This window comes from Rana temporaria, chromosome 1, assembly GCF_905171775.1.
Source record: "Rana temporaria chromosome 1, aRanTem1.1, whole genome shotgun sequence".
NCBI classification, from domain to species: Eukaryota; Metazoa; Chordata; class Amphibia; order Anura; family Ranidae; genus Rana; species Rana temporaria.
The window spans coordinates 620,393,875-620,412,159 of record NC_053489.1 but is presented as its reverse complement, the minus strand read 5'-3'; the positions used below and the strand labels follow the sequence as shown (position 1 = coordinate 620,412,159).

The following is an 18,285-nucleotide window of genomic DNA, read 5'->3' as shown; positions in this document are numbered from 1 at the left end:
CGTCCAGCCCCATTCACGGACGACTTACGCAAACAACGTAAAATTTTCAAATTTTGATGCGGGAACGACAGCCATACTTAACATTGGCTAGGCCAGCTATTTGTTCGACTAACTTTATGCCAGAAAAAGCCTTACGTAAACGACGTAAAAAAATGCGGCGGGCGCACGTACGTTTCTGAATCGAGGTCAGAGATATGCAGAGATTGGCAATGTGCAGGCAACGAGGTCCAGACTCGATAGGCAGAATCTTGGTTAAAAGTCCAAGCCGAGTTCGGTAACACAGGTAGGCAGCAGACATAAACAGACAGAAGTAGACAAAGCTGGGTTGATAACAGTCAAGAAGGATTTAGGACCAAAGATAACAGGGATACAAGCTGAAAGACCATCCAGTAATGACCCTCATAAAGTACAGTGGAAACTTGGTTAACAAGCGTTTTAAAAGAGGAGCAACCTTTTTTTTTAAATCCTGACTCGGTTTGCGAGTGTTGTCTCGCAAAATGAGCAGGGTTCAAGCCAATGGGGTGTGCAGTATCGTATTTGGCCAGAGGTGCAGGGGCGCCGGTGACACTCGGAACAGTTCGGAAACACTCATAAATACTTTCCGAGCCTTTCCAAGTTCAGCCGAGCTGTCCGAGTATTTACGAGGCTCTCTGGCCAGATGCGGTATTGCATGCAATAGAAGTCAATGCGGAATAAATTATCTTTGTTTCCATTGACTTCTATGGGGAAACTCGCTTTGATAAATGAGTGCTGTGGATTACAAGCATTATCCTGGAATTATGCTCGTAATCCAAGGTTCCACTGTATAATTAAAGCCCCTTTCACACTGGAGCGCAGGCGGTGTCGGAGGTAAAGCGCGGCTATTTTTAGCGGCGCTTTACCGTCATGTTTGCAGTGGTGATTAAATACCAGCAAAAGAAAGCTCTATTTATGTGTAAAAAAGGGTGTAAATTTCATATGAATACAGTGTTGCATGATCGCGCAATTGTCATTCAAAGTGTGACAGCTCTGAAAGCTGAAAATTGGTCTGGGCAGAAAGGGGGTAAAAGTGTCCAGTAGTCAAGTGGTTAAAAAAAAATGGTTCATAACTTTTTTTTTTTTGCTGGCTCCTAGATTTACAGCAAATTTGTCAATCCCTGGAAGCAATCAAGTTATCATATGCATCCATGCACATTAGGACATTTAGAGGCCTTTTTAAAGCGGAGCTCCACCCTAAAGTGGAACTCACGCTGATCGGAACCCGCCCCCCCTCCGGTGTCACATTCGACACCTTTCAGGGGGGAGGGGGGTGCAGATACCTGTCTAAAGACAGGTATTTGCACCCACTTCCGGCCACACAGTCTCGGGTTTTCTGCGGGCAGTTTTCTCCTTCCGTCCTCCCCCCCGTTGTGCTCTGGGAACACTCAGCTCCCAGAGCACAGCGGGAGCCAATCAGCGGTGCAGCGCAACTCGCGCATGCGCCGTAGGGAACCGGGTAGTGAAGCCGGAGCGCTTCACTTCCTGGTTCCCTCACTGAGGATGGCGGGGGGAGCAGCAGAGAGACGAGCGATCGCTCATCCTCTGCTGCGGACGGCGCTGGACTCCAGGACAGGTAAGTGTCCTAATATTAAAAGTCAGCAGCTGCAGTATTTGTAGCTGCTGGCTTTTAATATTTTTTTTTACTGGCACATCCGCTTTAATGCGGAGGTCCGCCAATTTTCTTTTTTTTTAAGTCAGCAGCTACAAATACTGCAGCTGCTGACTTTTAAAATAAGGACACTTACCTGTTCAGGGCGCCAGCGATGTCGGCACCCAAAGCCAATCTGTCCCTCGGCTCTCGTGTGCTGCCACTGCCATCTTTGGTAAGGGAGTTGGCTGCACTTCCTGGTTCCCTACTGCGCATGCGCGACTCGTGCTGCGCTATCCCACTGGTCCCTGCAGACTTCTGGGACCTGTGTGTCTCCCAGAAGACAGCGGGGGGGGGGGGAGAAAGCGCCGGAAGTGGCGTAGATAACCACTGGTGGCTCAGGTATCTATGCTCAGGAGTGGGAGCTAAATTCCTGTATTAGACAAGTATCTGCTCCTCCCTCCCCTGAAAGGTGCCAAATGTGACACCGGAGGGGGGGACTTCTGGGACCTGTGTGTCTCCCAGAAGACAGCGGGGGGGGGGGGAGAAGGCCCAGTAGAAACTGTAGGTTGTATTCTGACACCAGGCTATCATTGGTGAACCCCCTGGGGTACATCATCATGAAGCCTGGGCTCACAGTAAAGCTCTGCAGGGTAATCTATTAGCCAGGAAGTGGGGCATACTTTATGGAAAAATACCTAAAACCTTCAATTGGGCTTTTGTTGGATTGGACTTTTTCAACTCTGTTTCTATAATCTGCAGCTGTCACCATGATGGGCCGGCCTGCAGTGCTGCAGAGAAGAACTGCCAAGTTGATGAAACTGATAGAAATCAAATGACATAATGGTAAAACTTCATACCTAATTAATGCGTCTGTCTGCTTAGTTCCTTAGGTTCTTCCTCGATCACCTGAACCTGAACACATGGATAAAAGATGAATGGAGTCAGATATATGATTCAAATTATGTCAAGGAAAATTGGATCATTCCTTTGCTAAAGTAAGTCTTTTGTGCTATGACGGCTTCATCACCTCTGTGAAAATGGCCACACAGGTTATTGGCCCAAAGTGCTGACCTTTACTCTTCTCGTCTGAGTTTTACTGTACAGGGGATTTCAGAAGACTAGGTCAAATTTAGGCACTTGCATCAACAGCATTTAAAAATAAATGTGATCATTTTTTGATTCATATGTTACTGGGAAATGTATGTTTTTTTTCTGTCTCACTGGAGAATAGTGGCTTTAACCACTTGCAGTCTAGTGTATTTTTTTTCTTTTTCAAACACATGTTAAAATTAAGAGTTTTTGCTAGAAAAATACACAGAACCCTCAAACATTATATATTTTATGAAATCAGAGCCCTCAAGAATAATATGGTAGCTGTTGCAATTTTTTACGTCACATGATACAGTGTGGAAAATAATTATTTGATCCCCTGCAGATTTTGTTTGCAGAGAAGTTTGCCCACTTACAAAGAAATTAAAGGGGTTGTAAAGGTTTGTTTTTTTATTTTCTAAATGGGTTCCTTTAAGCTAGTGCATTGTTAGTTCACTTAGGCCGGGTACTCACGAGCAAACATGTACGGTGAAACCGGTCCGTCGGACCGTTTTCACCGTACATGCCTGCCAGAGGGCTTCTGTACGATGGTTGTACTAACCATCGTACAGAAGTCCGCGCGTAAACACTACGCAGGGCGTGTCCGCGTCATCGCCGTGACGATGACGCGGCGACGTGGGCGGGCCTGCCATTTAAAGGCTTCCACGCATGCGTCGAACTCATTCGACGCATGCGAGGGACGGCGGGCGCTCGGACATGTACGGTAGGTCTGTACTGACAACCGTACATGTCCGAGCGGGCAGGATTCCAGCGGACGGTTTTAAAACACGTCCAGGAATATTTGCCCGCTGGGAAAAGGCCCGGCGGGCAAATGTTTGCTGGAATTCGGCCCGCTCGCGCCTACACACGACCAAACATGTATGCTGAAACTGGCCCGCGGACCAGTTTCAGCATACATGTTTGGTCGTGTGTACGGGGCCTAACCCTTTCCTTCGATTTCCATTCTAAATGTTTTTTTTCTTTGTCTGAATTTCTCACTTATTGTTTCTCCTCAGTAAGCTTGTCCCCATCATCTGAGCCGTTCTGGCTGGGGGTTAGTCAGCCAGAACAGCTTACTGAGGAGGAACAGGAAGTGAAAAATTCAGACTAGCTTAAAGGAACCTATTTAGAAAATAAAAATGAACCTTTACAACCCCTTTAAGGGGCTATCGTTTTTACCATAGATGTATTTTAAATGATAGAGCCATAATACCAACCACAAATCAATAAAAAAGACATGATACAAATGTTATAAATTTAGTTGCAGGTCAGTGAGTAAGATAAGTATTTAGGGCCAGATCCTCAAAAGGGATACGCCGGCGTAACTGCTGTTACGCCGTCGTATCCCTGTTTCTAACAATGGAACTGATCCACAGTTTTCCATAGTTGGGCAGAAGATCCGACATGTGTAAGGGACTTACACTGCCGGATCTTAGGATGCAGTACCGCATCCGCCGCTGGGGGCATTTCGTGTCGAAATGCCGCCTCGGGTATGCAAATTAGCACTTACGGAGATCCACAAAGCTTTTACGCTTCGTTTTTTCTCCGTAAGTTTTAGTTTGCAAACGCAAAATTAGGGCTGCTTTTACAAAGTGTAAACTGTTTACACCTTGTAAAAACAGACCCGTCTGTCCAGCGACGCGATTTTTTTTTTGGTTTTGAATTTTTTTTTTTTTTCGCCGTATCTTTTTTTTTTTTTCGACGCAACTTTATTGACCCGACGCGATCCACAAAGCTCGGCGTAACGTAATTTCACGCTATGCACGTTGGGAAAATGACGTCACGAGCATGCGCAGTACGGCCGGCGCGGGAGCGCGCCTAATTTAAATGGGAATCACCCCCATTTGAAGAGGAACGCCTTGCGCCGGCGGAATTTAAGTTACACAGCCGAAAATTTCTAGGTAAGTGCTTTGTGGATCGGGCACTTAGGTAGAAGTTTTAAGGCAGTGTAACTTAAATGGAAAAATTTACGTTACGTCGGCTCTTTGTGGATCTGGCCCTTGATCCCCAAGCAAAACATAACTTGGTACTTGGTGGAGAAGCACAGAGGTAAGACGTTTCTTGTAGTTGGTTGCCAGGTTTGCACACATCTGAGGAGGGATTTTGGTCCACTCTTCTTTACAGATCTTCTCTAAATCCTTAAGGTTTCTTGGCTGTTACTCAGCAACTTGAGGTTTCAGCTCTCTTCATTTATTTTCTATGGGATTAAGATCTGGAGACTGGCTAGGCCACTCCATGGCCCTAATGTGCTTCTTCTTGAGCCACTCCTTTATTGCCTTGGCGGTAAGTTTTGGGTCATTGTCATGCTGGAAGACCCATCCACGATCCATCTTCTGTGTCCTGACTGAGGGAAGAAGGTTATCACAATACATGGCCCCATCCATTGGCCCCTCAATGTGGCAAAGTTGGCCTGTACCTTTAGCAGAGAAACAGACCCAAAGCATTATGTTTCCACCTCCTCCATGATTATCCTTACCTCAGGAGGCAAAATCTTCCATGGAGCTCCAGACTGAGGACGGTTGATGGTTATTTGGTATTTTTTCTATTTGCGAATAATTTCTCCAACAGTTGTCTCCTCACCAAGCTTCTTGCTGATGGTCTTGTAGCCCATTCCCAGCCTTGTGTAGGTCTATAATCTTGTCCCTGATGTCCTTTGACAGCTCCTTGGTCCCGCCCATGATGGTGGGTTTGAATGGAAGAAAGATTCTGTGGACAGGTGTCTTTTATACACATAACAAATTGTCATTAGGAGCACCTTCTTAAATTGACAGAACTAATCTGTGTACCACATGAGCAAATCCTGTACCCAGTCTATGGGAGCCAGAATTATTGTTGGTTGGTAGGGGATAAAATACTTATTTTACTCACTAAATTGCAACTCAATTTATAACATTTATATCATGTGGTGTTTTTTTTCTGGATTTTTGGTTGATATTCTCTTTCATTTAAAATATACCTATGATACAAATTATAGACCCTTCATTTCTTTGTAAGTGGGTAAACTTACAAAATCTGCAGGGGATCAAATAATTATTTAACCCACTGTATATGTGCTGCAAATTATCAAATGCTAATTTTCAGGAAAGAATACACTTAAATGAATTTTAGTATACACAAACACAAGATAATACCCATTATTTTGGTACAATTTAAAAACCGATGTTGCATCGAGTAAATAGATCCTAAACATGTCAAGATTTAAAATTGCTCATGGCTGTCAAATGGCGACAAATGCCCGGATTCACGTACGAGTTACGCCGGCGTATCTCCAGATACGTCGTCGTAACTCTGAGTCTGAGCCGTCGTATCTATGCGCCTGATTCTTAGAATCAGTTACGCATAAATTTGTATTAGATCCGACCGACGTAAGTCTCTTACGCCGTCGTATTTTAACTGCATATTTACGCTGGCCGCTAGGGGCGTGTACGCTGATTTACACCTAGAAATATGTAAATCAGCTAGATACGCCAATTCACGAACGTACGCCCGGCCGACGCAGTACAGATACGCCGTTTTCGTTAGGCTTTTCCTGACATAAAGTTACCCCTGCTATATGAGGCGTAGATGAGGTGTACCAATGTTAAGTATGGACGTCGTTCCCGTGTCGAATTTTGAAAATTTTACGTCGTTTGCGTAAGTCGTTTGCAAATAGGGCTGGGCGTCATTTACGGTCACGTCAAAAGCATTGGCTTCTTGTGGGTTAATTTGGAGCATGCGCACTGGGATACTTTCACGGACGGCGCATGCGCCGTTCGTAAAAAGTGTCATTAACGTGGGGTCACATCAAATTTACATAACACACGCCCACATCTAGCACATTTGAATTAGGCGGGCTTACGCCGGGCTATTTACGCTACGCCACCGCAACTTTGCTTTGTGAATACTGCACTTGCCTGTAAAAGTTGCAGAGGCGCAACGTAAATAGGATACGTTACGCCCGCACAAAGATACGCAATTCGACGTGAATCCGGGCCAAACTATGGTAAGTTGTCCACAGGCGACACTTTAAAAGCCTTTACAGATTATCATTTAGAGTTGGTCCTAAAATGATTACTGTCACTCCGATGTTCACAGCAATACATTTCATGTGTAGCGCGATCACTGTTTAATGTGTGCTGGACCTACACCCATGTGTGCATTTGCAAGTAGGTGCTGGGGGGACAGGGGTGTTTTTAATTTTTCTTAAAATTCTTATTTATTTTCTAACATTTTTTAAACACTTTTTTAAAAAATATATATTTTTTATTTAGCTTCATTGCTATCACAATAGGGATATCAAGCCCTTGCCATAGCTTTGGGCAGGTGACAGGTATTCTTTAGGGAGTCCCCTACTCTCCAAGCACAGATTAACACAGCACAGACAGCTCTGAACCTGGAAGTTCCTCTGTGTAAAGCTTACCATGGTCCTGGGCTCCCCGGAAGAATATGAGAATCTAGGAATTGCTGTGGGTGGCAGTAGAAGGTGGGGTCAGCCTTTCACATCGCTGTAAAAGTGATCAAGCAGCATTAAAACCATCCGGATCACTTTTACAACAGTTGATTGCCGGTTAAAAAATCAAGTTGCCAGGGTCATGGCTGCAGCTGCAGTCATGATCTTGCAAAAACCACTTGCTGACAGGATGTTTATACAGTATATGCACATCAGCCAGCAAGGTAAAGTCAGTCTTTTTGTATCTTAAATGTTCTAAAACAGCCATGGTATTTTAAAATCAATCATACCTGAACATACTCCCTTATGTGCTTTGTAGAGCCTTAGGACTTTCAAAACTGTGGAAACCTAGATATGTAATATTAAGTTGGCTTCCTAAATTAGGTCACTAGCCCACCTTCTGCTTTCCACACCTAGCTGTTGGTTGTTGAACATGATGCTAACTGATGGGTACATACAAAGGTGGGCTCAGGTACCCGCTTTTACTTAAAGTGGAAGTCCATGCTAAAACTAAAATCCCTGCATCTATAGTCACCAACATTCTAATACTAACCTATCCAGCCCTATAAAGAAGAAATCAGTATATATACCTTTTCCTGCAGGCGATCTGACCCGATCTCTGCATCCAAGCAGTTCAATACTCAATATATGTCCAAACAAGCTTTCTATCCTGATCCAGTCCACTAAAGTGCCTCAATAACCTCTGTCAGGGATGCCAGCAGGCAGTCCATCCCTAACGGAGGTTATGGAGGCATGTAGACTAGATTTAGATAGAAGCCTTGTTTGGAAATGTATTAAACTGCTTGGATGCAAACTTCATTTGTTTACTAGTATACATTATCTTTTCAATCCTTTTCCAATTGAGGGCTCATATTCTCCACTATTTTTCGAAGCAATGACTTGCTTAAGTGGACTCTCTTGAAGCTGAATTGACCCTGATGTGATGCCTCTTTTTGTGACTGGATCTGAGTGTCTTTCCTCCTCCTCCCTTACCTCAGATTAAGCAGCACTTTTATGCCTCGTACACACAGCCGGACTTTCCAAGAAAAAAAGTCAGACAGGATTTTTTTCTTGGAAAGTCCGACCCGTGTGTAGCCTCCATCTGACTTTTTTTTATCGGAAGTCCAAAGAACCTTAGATAGAAAACCCGTTCTCTTTCTTTCTGTCGGACTTCCGTCGGACTTGCGGCGGACTTTTGCACAGTCAAAAGTCTGACCGCGTGTACGAGGCATAAGGCTCTGGTATTGGATCTGTGCACATATCACTAAAAGGATCCCCTGAAGAAGCCTTTTGGTGAAACTTATTCCTAAACTTGGCCCTGTACATGGAAGACTTCCATTTCATCCATTTGTCTATGTAATACAAGTTTATTTGTCACGTTGACACAGGTTTCAATGCATTTAGAGTGCTGACTATATCTAGTTGGAGAATGCAATATATACAGTATAGCTGATTGTACACTATATTACCAAAAGTATTGGGACTCTTGCATTTACATGCACATGAACTTTAATGACATCTCAGTCCTAGTCCATAGGGTTCAATATTGAGTTGGCCCACCCTTTGCAGCCATTACAGATTTAACTCTTCAAACTCACTAATCCATGTCTTTATGGACCTTGCTTTGTGCACTGGTGCGCAGTCATGTTGGAACAGGAAGGGGTCATCCCCAAACTGTTCCCACAAAGTTGGAAACATAAAATTGTCCGAAATGTCTTGGTACGCTGACGCCTTAAGAGTTCCCTTCACTGGAACTAAGGGGCCAATCCCAACCCCTGAAAAACAACCCCACACCATAATCCCCCCTCCACCAAATGATTTGGACCAGAGCACAAAGCAAGGTCCATAAAGACACGGGTGAGCGAGTTTGGGGTGGATCAACTTGACTGGCCTGCATCGAGTCTTGACCTCAACCTGATTAGAACACCTTGACCCCACAAATGCGCTTCTGGAAGAATGGTCAACATTCCCATCGACATACTCCTAAACCTTGTGGACGGCCTTCCCAGAGTTGAAGCTGTTATAGCTGCAAAGGGTGGGCCAACTCAATATTGTACCTTACAGACTAAGACTGGGATGCCATTAAAGTTCATGTACGTGTAAAGACAGCTGTCCCAATACTTTTGGTAATATGGTGTATTTTGGATATGTTTTTATGGAATTCGTTTTAATGTTCTTGTTAAACTTTTATGCCCTGTACACACGATCGGAATTTCCGATGGCATAAAATCTGATGGAATTTTCCGTCGGAATTCCTTACAAGCTGTCCTACACATTGTCAGACCAAATTCCGACCATCCAAAACGCGGTGACGTAAAACACTACGACGAGCCGAGAAAAATTAAGTTCAATGCTTCCGAGCATGCGTCGACTTGATTCTGAGCATGCGTAGTTTTTTCTCCGTCGGAGTTCCACACAGACGATCGGAAAAAAAGAAAACTTGTTCTATTTCTAAACTCTGACGAATAAAGTCCGATGGGGCCCATAAAGTCCGATGAGAAAAGTCAGACGGAATTTTTTCATCGGATATTCCGACCGTGTGTACAAGGCATTAGTCTCACTTTTTATGCTGTTCCTTCATATCTGGAGGGCAGCCATGGTTGTCAGACAGGCTAGACTTTAAACATGTCTGCCCTTGTTCATCTCCAGTATATGGTGAATTGATGGGACTAGTACAGTAGAATAAAAAATAAGCCTTCTTAAAGCGGAGGTTCACCCTTTAAAACATTTTTTGACATCACACAAAGTTGCGCCATCCTACCGACACAATGCCGGTGTTTTTTTTTTTTGTCAGCACATACCTCTTAATCCCGATTTTCACCTCACGGCGATCCCGCGGGAGTGGGCGTTCCCAAGCACTGCCTGTGATTGACAGGCTTCCGAACGGTTCATACTGCGTGTCACAGGTTGCCGGAAAAACCCGAAAGTCGGTGCGGCTCTATACGGCGCCTGCGCACCGACGTTTGGGTTCTGTCGGCAACCTGTGACAGTATTCGAATACTGTAGCCTGTAGTTGATAGACTGTAGAAATATGAACGAACATATATGACCTATTGCATGTCTTCTGACTTCATCTATCTGTCCGTGAATCATTCCTGAGCCATTAATATAATCTTATGACCCGTATTTGTGTGTTTTTCCACTAGCTGGCAGCCTGAAGTGCTGGATTTAATAGATGGCTTTGAAAGTAAGTCAGTAACCGGTTCTACTCCAGTGAAATCACCAAAAGTAACGGAAGTGAAAGAGTTCAACTTAACAAAACCAAAACCGAGAACCATACCAGTGCCGCAGAGAATTCCATCCCAGAAGCCTCACCAGCCGGTATGACATCTTTTACTGTCCCAGTGGAATTATAAGGATTTTTTTTTTGCGATTATTTAAAAAATGTATGCGCTTTTAACCACATAAATACTGGGCACTTTCACCCCCTTCCTTCCCAGACCAATTTTCAGCTTTCAGCGCTCTTGCACTTTCAATAACAATTGCGCGGTCATGCTACGATGTGCCCAAATAATTTTTTTATTATTTTGTTCACACAAATAGAACTTTCTTTTGGTAGTACCTACTCATGACTTCATTTTTAAGTTTTTGCAATATAAGCGAAAAAAGAGCAGAAATTTTGAAAAAAAACTATGGGCCGGATTCAGAAAGGAGATGCGGCAGCGTATCTCCAGATACGCCGCCGTAATTTAAAATGTACGCCATCGCATCTTTACGCCGATTCACAAAGCTAGATACGCCTGAAAACATGGCTTCAGCCAACCGACGTAACTTGCCTACGCCGGCGTATCGTGGTCACATTCGGCATTCCCATAAAAAAATATGCAAATTAGTAAGATACGCCGATTCACGAACGTAGTTGCGCCCGGCGTATCAATATACGTCGTTTACGTAAGGCGTCTGACCGGCGTAAAGTTACCCCTGCTATATGAGGCGCAGCCAATGTTAAGTATGGACGTCGGAACAGCGTAGAATTTTACACGTTTTACGTTGTTTGCGTAAGTCGTCCGTGAATGGGGCTGTGCGTAGGTTATGTTCACGTCGACTAAGCATTGAGCGGGCGTAGTTTACGGAGACAATTTGACGTGATACTGAGCATGCGCGCGCTGTTCGTTAAGTCATTTACGTGGGGTCACGATTAATTTCCATAAAACACGCCCACCTCTTCCACATTTGAATTAGGCGGGCTTACGCCGGCCCATTTACGCTACGCCGCCGCAACTTACGGAGCAAGTGCTTTGTGAATACTGCACTTGCCCGTCTAAGTTGCGGAGGCGTAGCGTAAATAGGATACGCTACGCCCGCACAAAGATACGCCAGGATACGTGAATCGACCCTACATTTTCTTCTTTCTATTTGAAAAGAAATCCAATAAAATCGAATTTTGTCATAAATTTTAGTCAAAATGTGATCACGGACATATGAGTGCAGATAATCATTGGGACATATGATTTTACTGTTACATATGTGGGAGACAGGTGTTTTTACTGTGTGGGGAGATGTGTTTTTAAATTGTGTGGGGACACTGGGCCGGTGATCAGTGTGTAAAAAGCTGTAAAAAACAGGTTCATATTCACTGATCACCAGCCGGGTGCAGCGATCTGCTCGCCTCTCCTCACTGACATCTTCTGTGTGAGGAGAGGAAAGCCGATCGCCTAACAACCGGCTCTCTATTTACATCACATGACGGCTGTGATTGGACACAACCATCATGTGATCAGGAGGGCCAATGACAGAACTGTCCTGCCGATCGGAGATGCGCCATGTCTGGGCGACACGAGCACATCGGGATCGTGCTTGTGCTGCTGCGTGGGCACATGTGCACGCGATTTGTGGGGAAAAAAGGACGTCAATCTTGTTTGGGAGCCACGTCGCACGACCGTTCAATTTTCATTTAAAACGTGACAGTGCCGAAAGCTGAAATTTCACCTGGGCAGGAAGGGGGTATATGTGCCCAATAAGCAAGTGGTTAACATTGACTATTTTTAATCCTTACGCTGCTATCATTAGTAAATAGATAGGAAAGTATATTATATTTACTTGTTTTGAACTTCTTTATTTTTTATTTTTTTCTTCTTCAATTACTTTCTGGTTTCCCAGGCCTAGGCTAATGTTGCCATACATCACAGAGGTCTTCAGGAGGGGTTTTCTCACCTAAGCACACCCTCCTGCTTGCATGTCTGAGCTAAGGGCAGATGAATTCTGGGAAGTAAATGCTACATCTGCCCTTATTCAATATGGCTGTGGCTAGAAACGCTAGGGGTTGTTTTTCAAAATAAAACATGCAGATATGGATGGATGGGGGAGTTTGCTTTAAATATTAAGCACTTAAGCCCCGGACCATTTTGTTGCTAAAGAACCAGGCCCCTTTTTGCGATTCGGCACTGCGTCGCTTTAACTGACAATTGCGCGGCCGTGCGATGTAGCTCCCAAACAAAAATAGAGCGACAATTTTGAAAAAAATTCTATATTTTTAACTTTTTGCTATAATAAATATCCCCCAAAAATATATAAAACAACTTTTTTTTTTCCCTCAGTTTAGGCCGATACGTATTCTTCTACTTATTTTTGGTAAAAAAATTGCAATAAGCAATGTGACCTAATGAGTGATTCTTACTGTGTGGGGGCGTGGCTTGGCGTGTCACGTCACTGATCGTCGTTCCCTATGACAGGGAACAGACGATCAGTGAAAGTCTGACTAGGAAGCACGGGGAGAGGTTTGTTTACACTTACCTCTCCCCATTCTTCAGCTCTGTTACCCCGATCGCGGGACACCGGCGGTGATCGCGTCCGCAGGTCCTGCGGGCGTGGTCACAGAGCCCAGAACCGCTCGCGACCCATGGCTGTGCACATTAAAGTGGACGTACCTGTACGCTAGTACGCGCAGCCGTGCCATTCTGTCGACGTACATCTGCATGCGGCGGTCATCAAGTGGTTAAAGATTAATTGAAAAAAGGTTTTTGGTTTGAGGTGCTCATATGCAGTGTAGTTCTGCTTTAAGCCTCAGTTTTACCATCCCCCAACAGCTCCCCCTTTAGATGCAAAGCCAGCGGAGGGGGGAGGACATATGATGGGGCCACAATGCTTTGCATTGGGGCGTGGCAAAAACTATTCTCGATGTCAAGTTCACGATCTGACGTTCTAAAAATATTTCTAAATGTTTTTTTAAATGAGATTTGTTCCTATTAACCACTTCCCGACCGCCGCATGTATATGTACATCCACAGAAAGGCACGTACAGGCAAATGGGAGTACATGTACGTCCTTTCCTTCTAGCGGGTGGGTGGTCCGATCGGGACCCCCCCCCCCCGCGACATGCGGCGGTCGGATTCCCTCGGGGAGCGATCAGGGACGACGGCGCGGCTATTCGTTTATAGCCGCTCCGTCGCGATCGCTCCCCGGAGCTGAAGAACGGGGAGAGCCGTATGTAAACACGGCTTCCCCGTGCTTCACTATGGTGCTGCATCGATCGAGTGATCCCCTTTATAGGGGAGACACAATCGATGACGTCACTCCTACAGCCACACCCCCCTACAGTTGTAAACACACACTAAGTGAACACTAACTCCTACAGCGCCCCCTGTGGTTAACTCCCAAACTGCAACTGTCATTTTCACAATAAACAATGCAATTTAAATGCATTTTTTGCTGTGAAAATGACAATGGTCCCAAAAATGTGTCAAAATTGTCCGAAGTGTCAGCCATAATGTCGCAGTCACGAAAAAAATCGCTGATCGCCGCCATTAGTAGTAAAAAAAAAAAATTATAAAAATGCAATAAAACTATCCCCTATTTTGTAAACACTATAAATTTTGCGCAAACCAATCGATAAACGCTTATTGCGATTTTTTTTACCAAAAATAGGTAGAAGAATACGTATCGGCCTAAACTGAGGAAAAAAAAAATGTTATATATGTTTTTGGGGGATATTTATTATAGCAAAAAGTAAAAAATATTGTTTTTTTTTCAAAATTGTCGCTCTATTTTTGTTTATAGCGCAAAAAATAAAAACCGCAGAGGTGATCAAATACCACCAAAAGAAAGCTCTATTTGTGGGAAAAAAAGGACGCCAATTTTGTTTGGGAGCCACGTCGCACGACCGCGCAATTGTCTGTTAAAGCGACGCAGTGCCGAATCGCAAAACCTGGCTTGGGCATTTAGCTGCCTAAAGGTCCGGGGCTTAAGTGGTTAACCCTTAGTTAACCCTAATCAGCCCTAATTAACTCCTTCTTCCCCTTTTTGCCTTTTTTCTTATTTTTTTTTATAAGTAATAATATTTAAACTCTATTTCATTTTCATTCATTTTTTAAGTGCTGCAATAAAAAACATATAAACATTTAAAAATTTTTGATGAATTTCAGAAAGATTCACCCGCAGGCCATTTGGTAAATTATCTTATTCACTGCTTTGTAAATATGCCCCTTTTTTACAATGACACCAGTTATTTTAAAACTAGAAAAACGTTTTTTTTTTACTTTTATGTCTAGAGATTCCATAGAAAATAAATACATTTTGCAAGAAAATATTACCATGATCAGTGCCATTCTTTCTTATAAATGTGCCACCCTGACATGCCTTGCCGATGTGTTTGCACTCCTTTAAATTCAGTTAACTGAAAGAAGAAACATGTATATTATGCAGCCGCTGTGAGGATTCCCAGAAAGTCATTTTCAGGAACACGGGCATGTCTGTAGTGCAGCGGTCCATGACAGATGTTCTGTCACTGAAGGATTAACCTGTGGCTTCAGTTGTGTTTATACATATTGTCAGTGCTCTGATGTGATGGGATTGAGTTCAGGTTACTGCACGCTACCTCTATGGATCAGCAGATCATTCCTTGGGCTAAAGCGAATCTCTGATCAAGAGGAAAGATTGGACATACTGCAGCTCACTTATTACATAGAACATATGGTTTGTTGGAGACTGTAGCACTTGTTTAAGCCGGCCAAGGATAGATCAAAATGTGTTTGGTTTAGCAGGGCGAGTGCCCCCACCTCCCTTCTGAACCATACCAGGCCACATGCCCTCAACATTGGGGGTGCTTTGGGGTAGGGGGGACAAGGGCCTCTTCCCCACAACCCTGGGTGGTAGTTGTGGGGGTCTGCAGGCAGGGGGCTTATCAGAATTGGGAAGCCCCCTTTAAAAAAGGGTGCCCCCAGATCCCCGCCCCCCCATGTGAATGCATATGGGGTACATAATACTCCTACCCAGTCACCCAAAAAAAAAACGGTGTAGTGTAAGACACCTTTCACACTGAGGAGTTTTTCAGGCGGTACAGCGCTAAAAATAGCGCTGCTATACCGCCTGAAAAACTCCTGCCCAGCAACCTCAATGTGAAAGCCGGAGGCGATGCGCTGGCAGGAGCGAAAAAAATCTCCTGTCAGCAGCATCTTTGGAGCGGTGAGAGGAGCGGTATGTATAACACTCCTTCACCGCTCCTTCCCATTTAAAACAATGGGAAACCGCGGCAATACTGCCTGCAATGCGCCTCTGCAGAGGCGCATTGCGGGCGGTATTAACCCTTTATCGGCAGCTAGCGGGGGTTAATACCGCACCGCTAGCGGCCGAATCCCGCGGTAAATCCGACGGAATAGCTCCACTATTTTTAGCGGCGCTATACCGCCACTGCGGCTCCAGCCCCAGTGTGAAAGGGGCCTAAGAAAAAACAGGAGGCAGTTTTTGACAAGTCCTTTATTAAAAATTATTAATGTCCCCTCTGGTAGCTCCAACACCAGTTGGATTCCGATAAGCCCCCCTGCCTACATACCCCTACAGCCACAGCCAAGGGTTATGGCGAAGAGGCCCTTGTCCCCATTAACACAAGGGACAAGGTGCTGTGGGGTGGAGGTGCTGCCCCCCATGTTGAGGGCATGTGGCCTGGTATGGTTCAGGGGGGGGGGGCTCGCTTGCCCTCCCCCTTTCCTGGCCTGCCAGACTGCATGCTCGGATAAGGGTCTGGTATGGATTTTGGTTGTGGGGGGGGGACCCCACAATGTTTTGTTTTTTTCAATTTTGGTGTGGGGTTTCCCCTCAAGATCCATACCATACTCAAAAGGCCTGGTATGGATTTTGGGGGGGGGGGGGGGGACCCAACGTTTTTTTTTTTTTAATAGTATTTGCATTGCTAGCATTGCACACACCACAACACACAACAGAAGGGGCTACAGGAGCAGGGGGGTCATTGGGAAAATTTGACCTCTGAGCACATGTCACAAGTCAGATCAGTTTAGATGGTGATCTAACTTGAATACGACTTCCATTGTATTTTGTGGGCTGAAATCGCAAGTCGGATCAGATTTTCATAGGCAAAAAATCATTTTGAAATGTCATGCGACATGTGCTCAAAGTCAGAGCAAACGTCACACCAGAGTGAACCGGGTCTTACAAGAGTGAACATCCCTTCCTAGGGGTAGATTTCCTCTCACTTCCTGTTGTCTCCCTCCGTTTGTAAGTAGGAGTCATTTAAAAGTTGGATGTTTGTAACTAGGGACTACCTGTATGCGTTTTACAAAAACACATTGCGTTTTCTGGATTTCTATCTCCCAGCATGCACCTTGAGCATGAGGAAACAATAAAAAAAAGCAACAACGCAAGAAAACCTTCACAAAAAAAGACACAACTTACCAAAAAAACAGAACAAAATGTGAAAAAATTTAATAAAATATTATAAGATCAATTTGTTTTGTCTTTCTTTGTGAAGGTTTCTTTGCGCTGTTTCTTTCTTTTCTGTTTCTGTAGCATTTATGCTGGCTTCCACTGGATAACTGTACAGCTACATGAGCCTTTCTTTATTAAACAGACATCATCAGACAGTGTAGTTGCGCTGTGATTAGCTTTTCTTTTGGATGCGACTCCAAAAACGCACCAAAACAATGCACCATGGGTGTGTTTTTGATGCGTTTCTGGTGCATTTGCTATAGAAGGCAATGGGAGGTGCGTTTTGGTGCTCTTTTGAAAACCGCACCAAAAATGCAGCATGCAGGATTTTTTTCAAACACAGTTTAGCAATGTGAACAGTTAGATTTGATTTTAAGGAGAATAATTTTCATACGTTTATGACTCTGAAACAGTGTGTTTTAGCGCTGCAAAAGCGCACCAGTGTGAAGGGGTCCTATTCCTAATACTCACAGCTTAGGACACTATTGTGGGGGAGGCCCAATGTCAATTCAGTAAGGCCCCTTTTGCACTTGGGCGGTGTCGGCGGTAAAGCGCCGCTATTTTTAGGAAATTCGCTTCCAAACAAAGTGGAGAGTGTTCAAATTTCAATGTATATAAAAATCTTTTAGTCTTGCTTATTATAACCTAATGTAAATTTCATATATTATGTTTTTCTTTGGATGTAGGTTCCTGAGAGTACCTTCAAAACCCCAAAAGAGCAGGAAATGCTTCAAGAGAAAAAACTAAAAAATCGCCAAAAAGCGGAGGTACAGTATGATTGCTTAGTGCGGATTGTAAATACTTATGTCCACTGTACATGCAAATATAGATTGATTTCTATCCTGAGTTAGGATTCGGATGGTCAGCCCAGGCCTTTCCACATGACCAGGTCCAGTCGTTAATTATTTTCCACCTATGTCTTATACCCCGTACACACGATCTGAAAATCGGACGACAGATTGTCCAACTTTTTTTGCTTACTAGTCACAAGTAGAAATTGATTAGGTTACTAAAGTCACGAAAATTCTCATACGACAGAAAAAAAATAATCTGGAAGTGATGTCGTGTGTTGTAGTGTATTTCTATTGTATTTTCGGACGACAATTGTACTGACTAAATGAAAATCGTACGATCTGGTTTCGTACAAGGAAAATTTTCGTGCTTGTCCGATTGAATAATATCAGATGAAGTGTCGTGATCGGCTCTTGAAAGCTCTGTACTAATGATCCGATCATCGTACAATCGTGTCGAAAAAGCGTATTTTTTTCCCGTCCGATTTTCGGACTGTGTGTACGGGCCATTATGTACTGTTCTTCCATTCTGCACCCTCTATATCATTGCTGAGTACTGTAGTGACATCAGGGTGGGAAAAGGGAACCATGGTCTTACAGTTCTATACATGATAACAAGATAAAAAAAAATGAACTGTCTCTGCCTTTCCAGCCGCGTCCCTGGCATTGTTTACATCCGCAGGCTCGGACGTGACATCATAACGTCGTGG

At 44.1% G+C, this 18,285-nt stretch overlaps 1 protein-coding gene across 2 annotated transcripts in view; it reads left to right on the top strand.

Moving 5' to 3' along the window:
• The window catches only part of CFAP99 (cilia and flagella associated protein 99), a 153,519-nt gene that overhangs the window by 54,630 nt on the left and 80,604 nt on the right, over positions 1–18,285 (top strand). For both annotated transcript variants that reach the window (XM_040335302.1, XM_040335303.1), the window contains 3 exons: positions 2,492–2,604; positions 10,274–10,448; positions 17,471–17,551. In XM_040335302.1, coding sequence (XP_040191236.1) covers positions 2,492–2,604; positions 10,274–10,448; positions 17,471–17,551 — 369 coding nt within the window. The remainder of the gene's footprint in view (positions 1–2,491; positions 2,605–10,273; positions 10,449–17,470; positions 17,552–18,285) is intronic.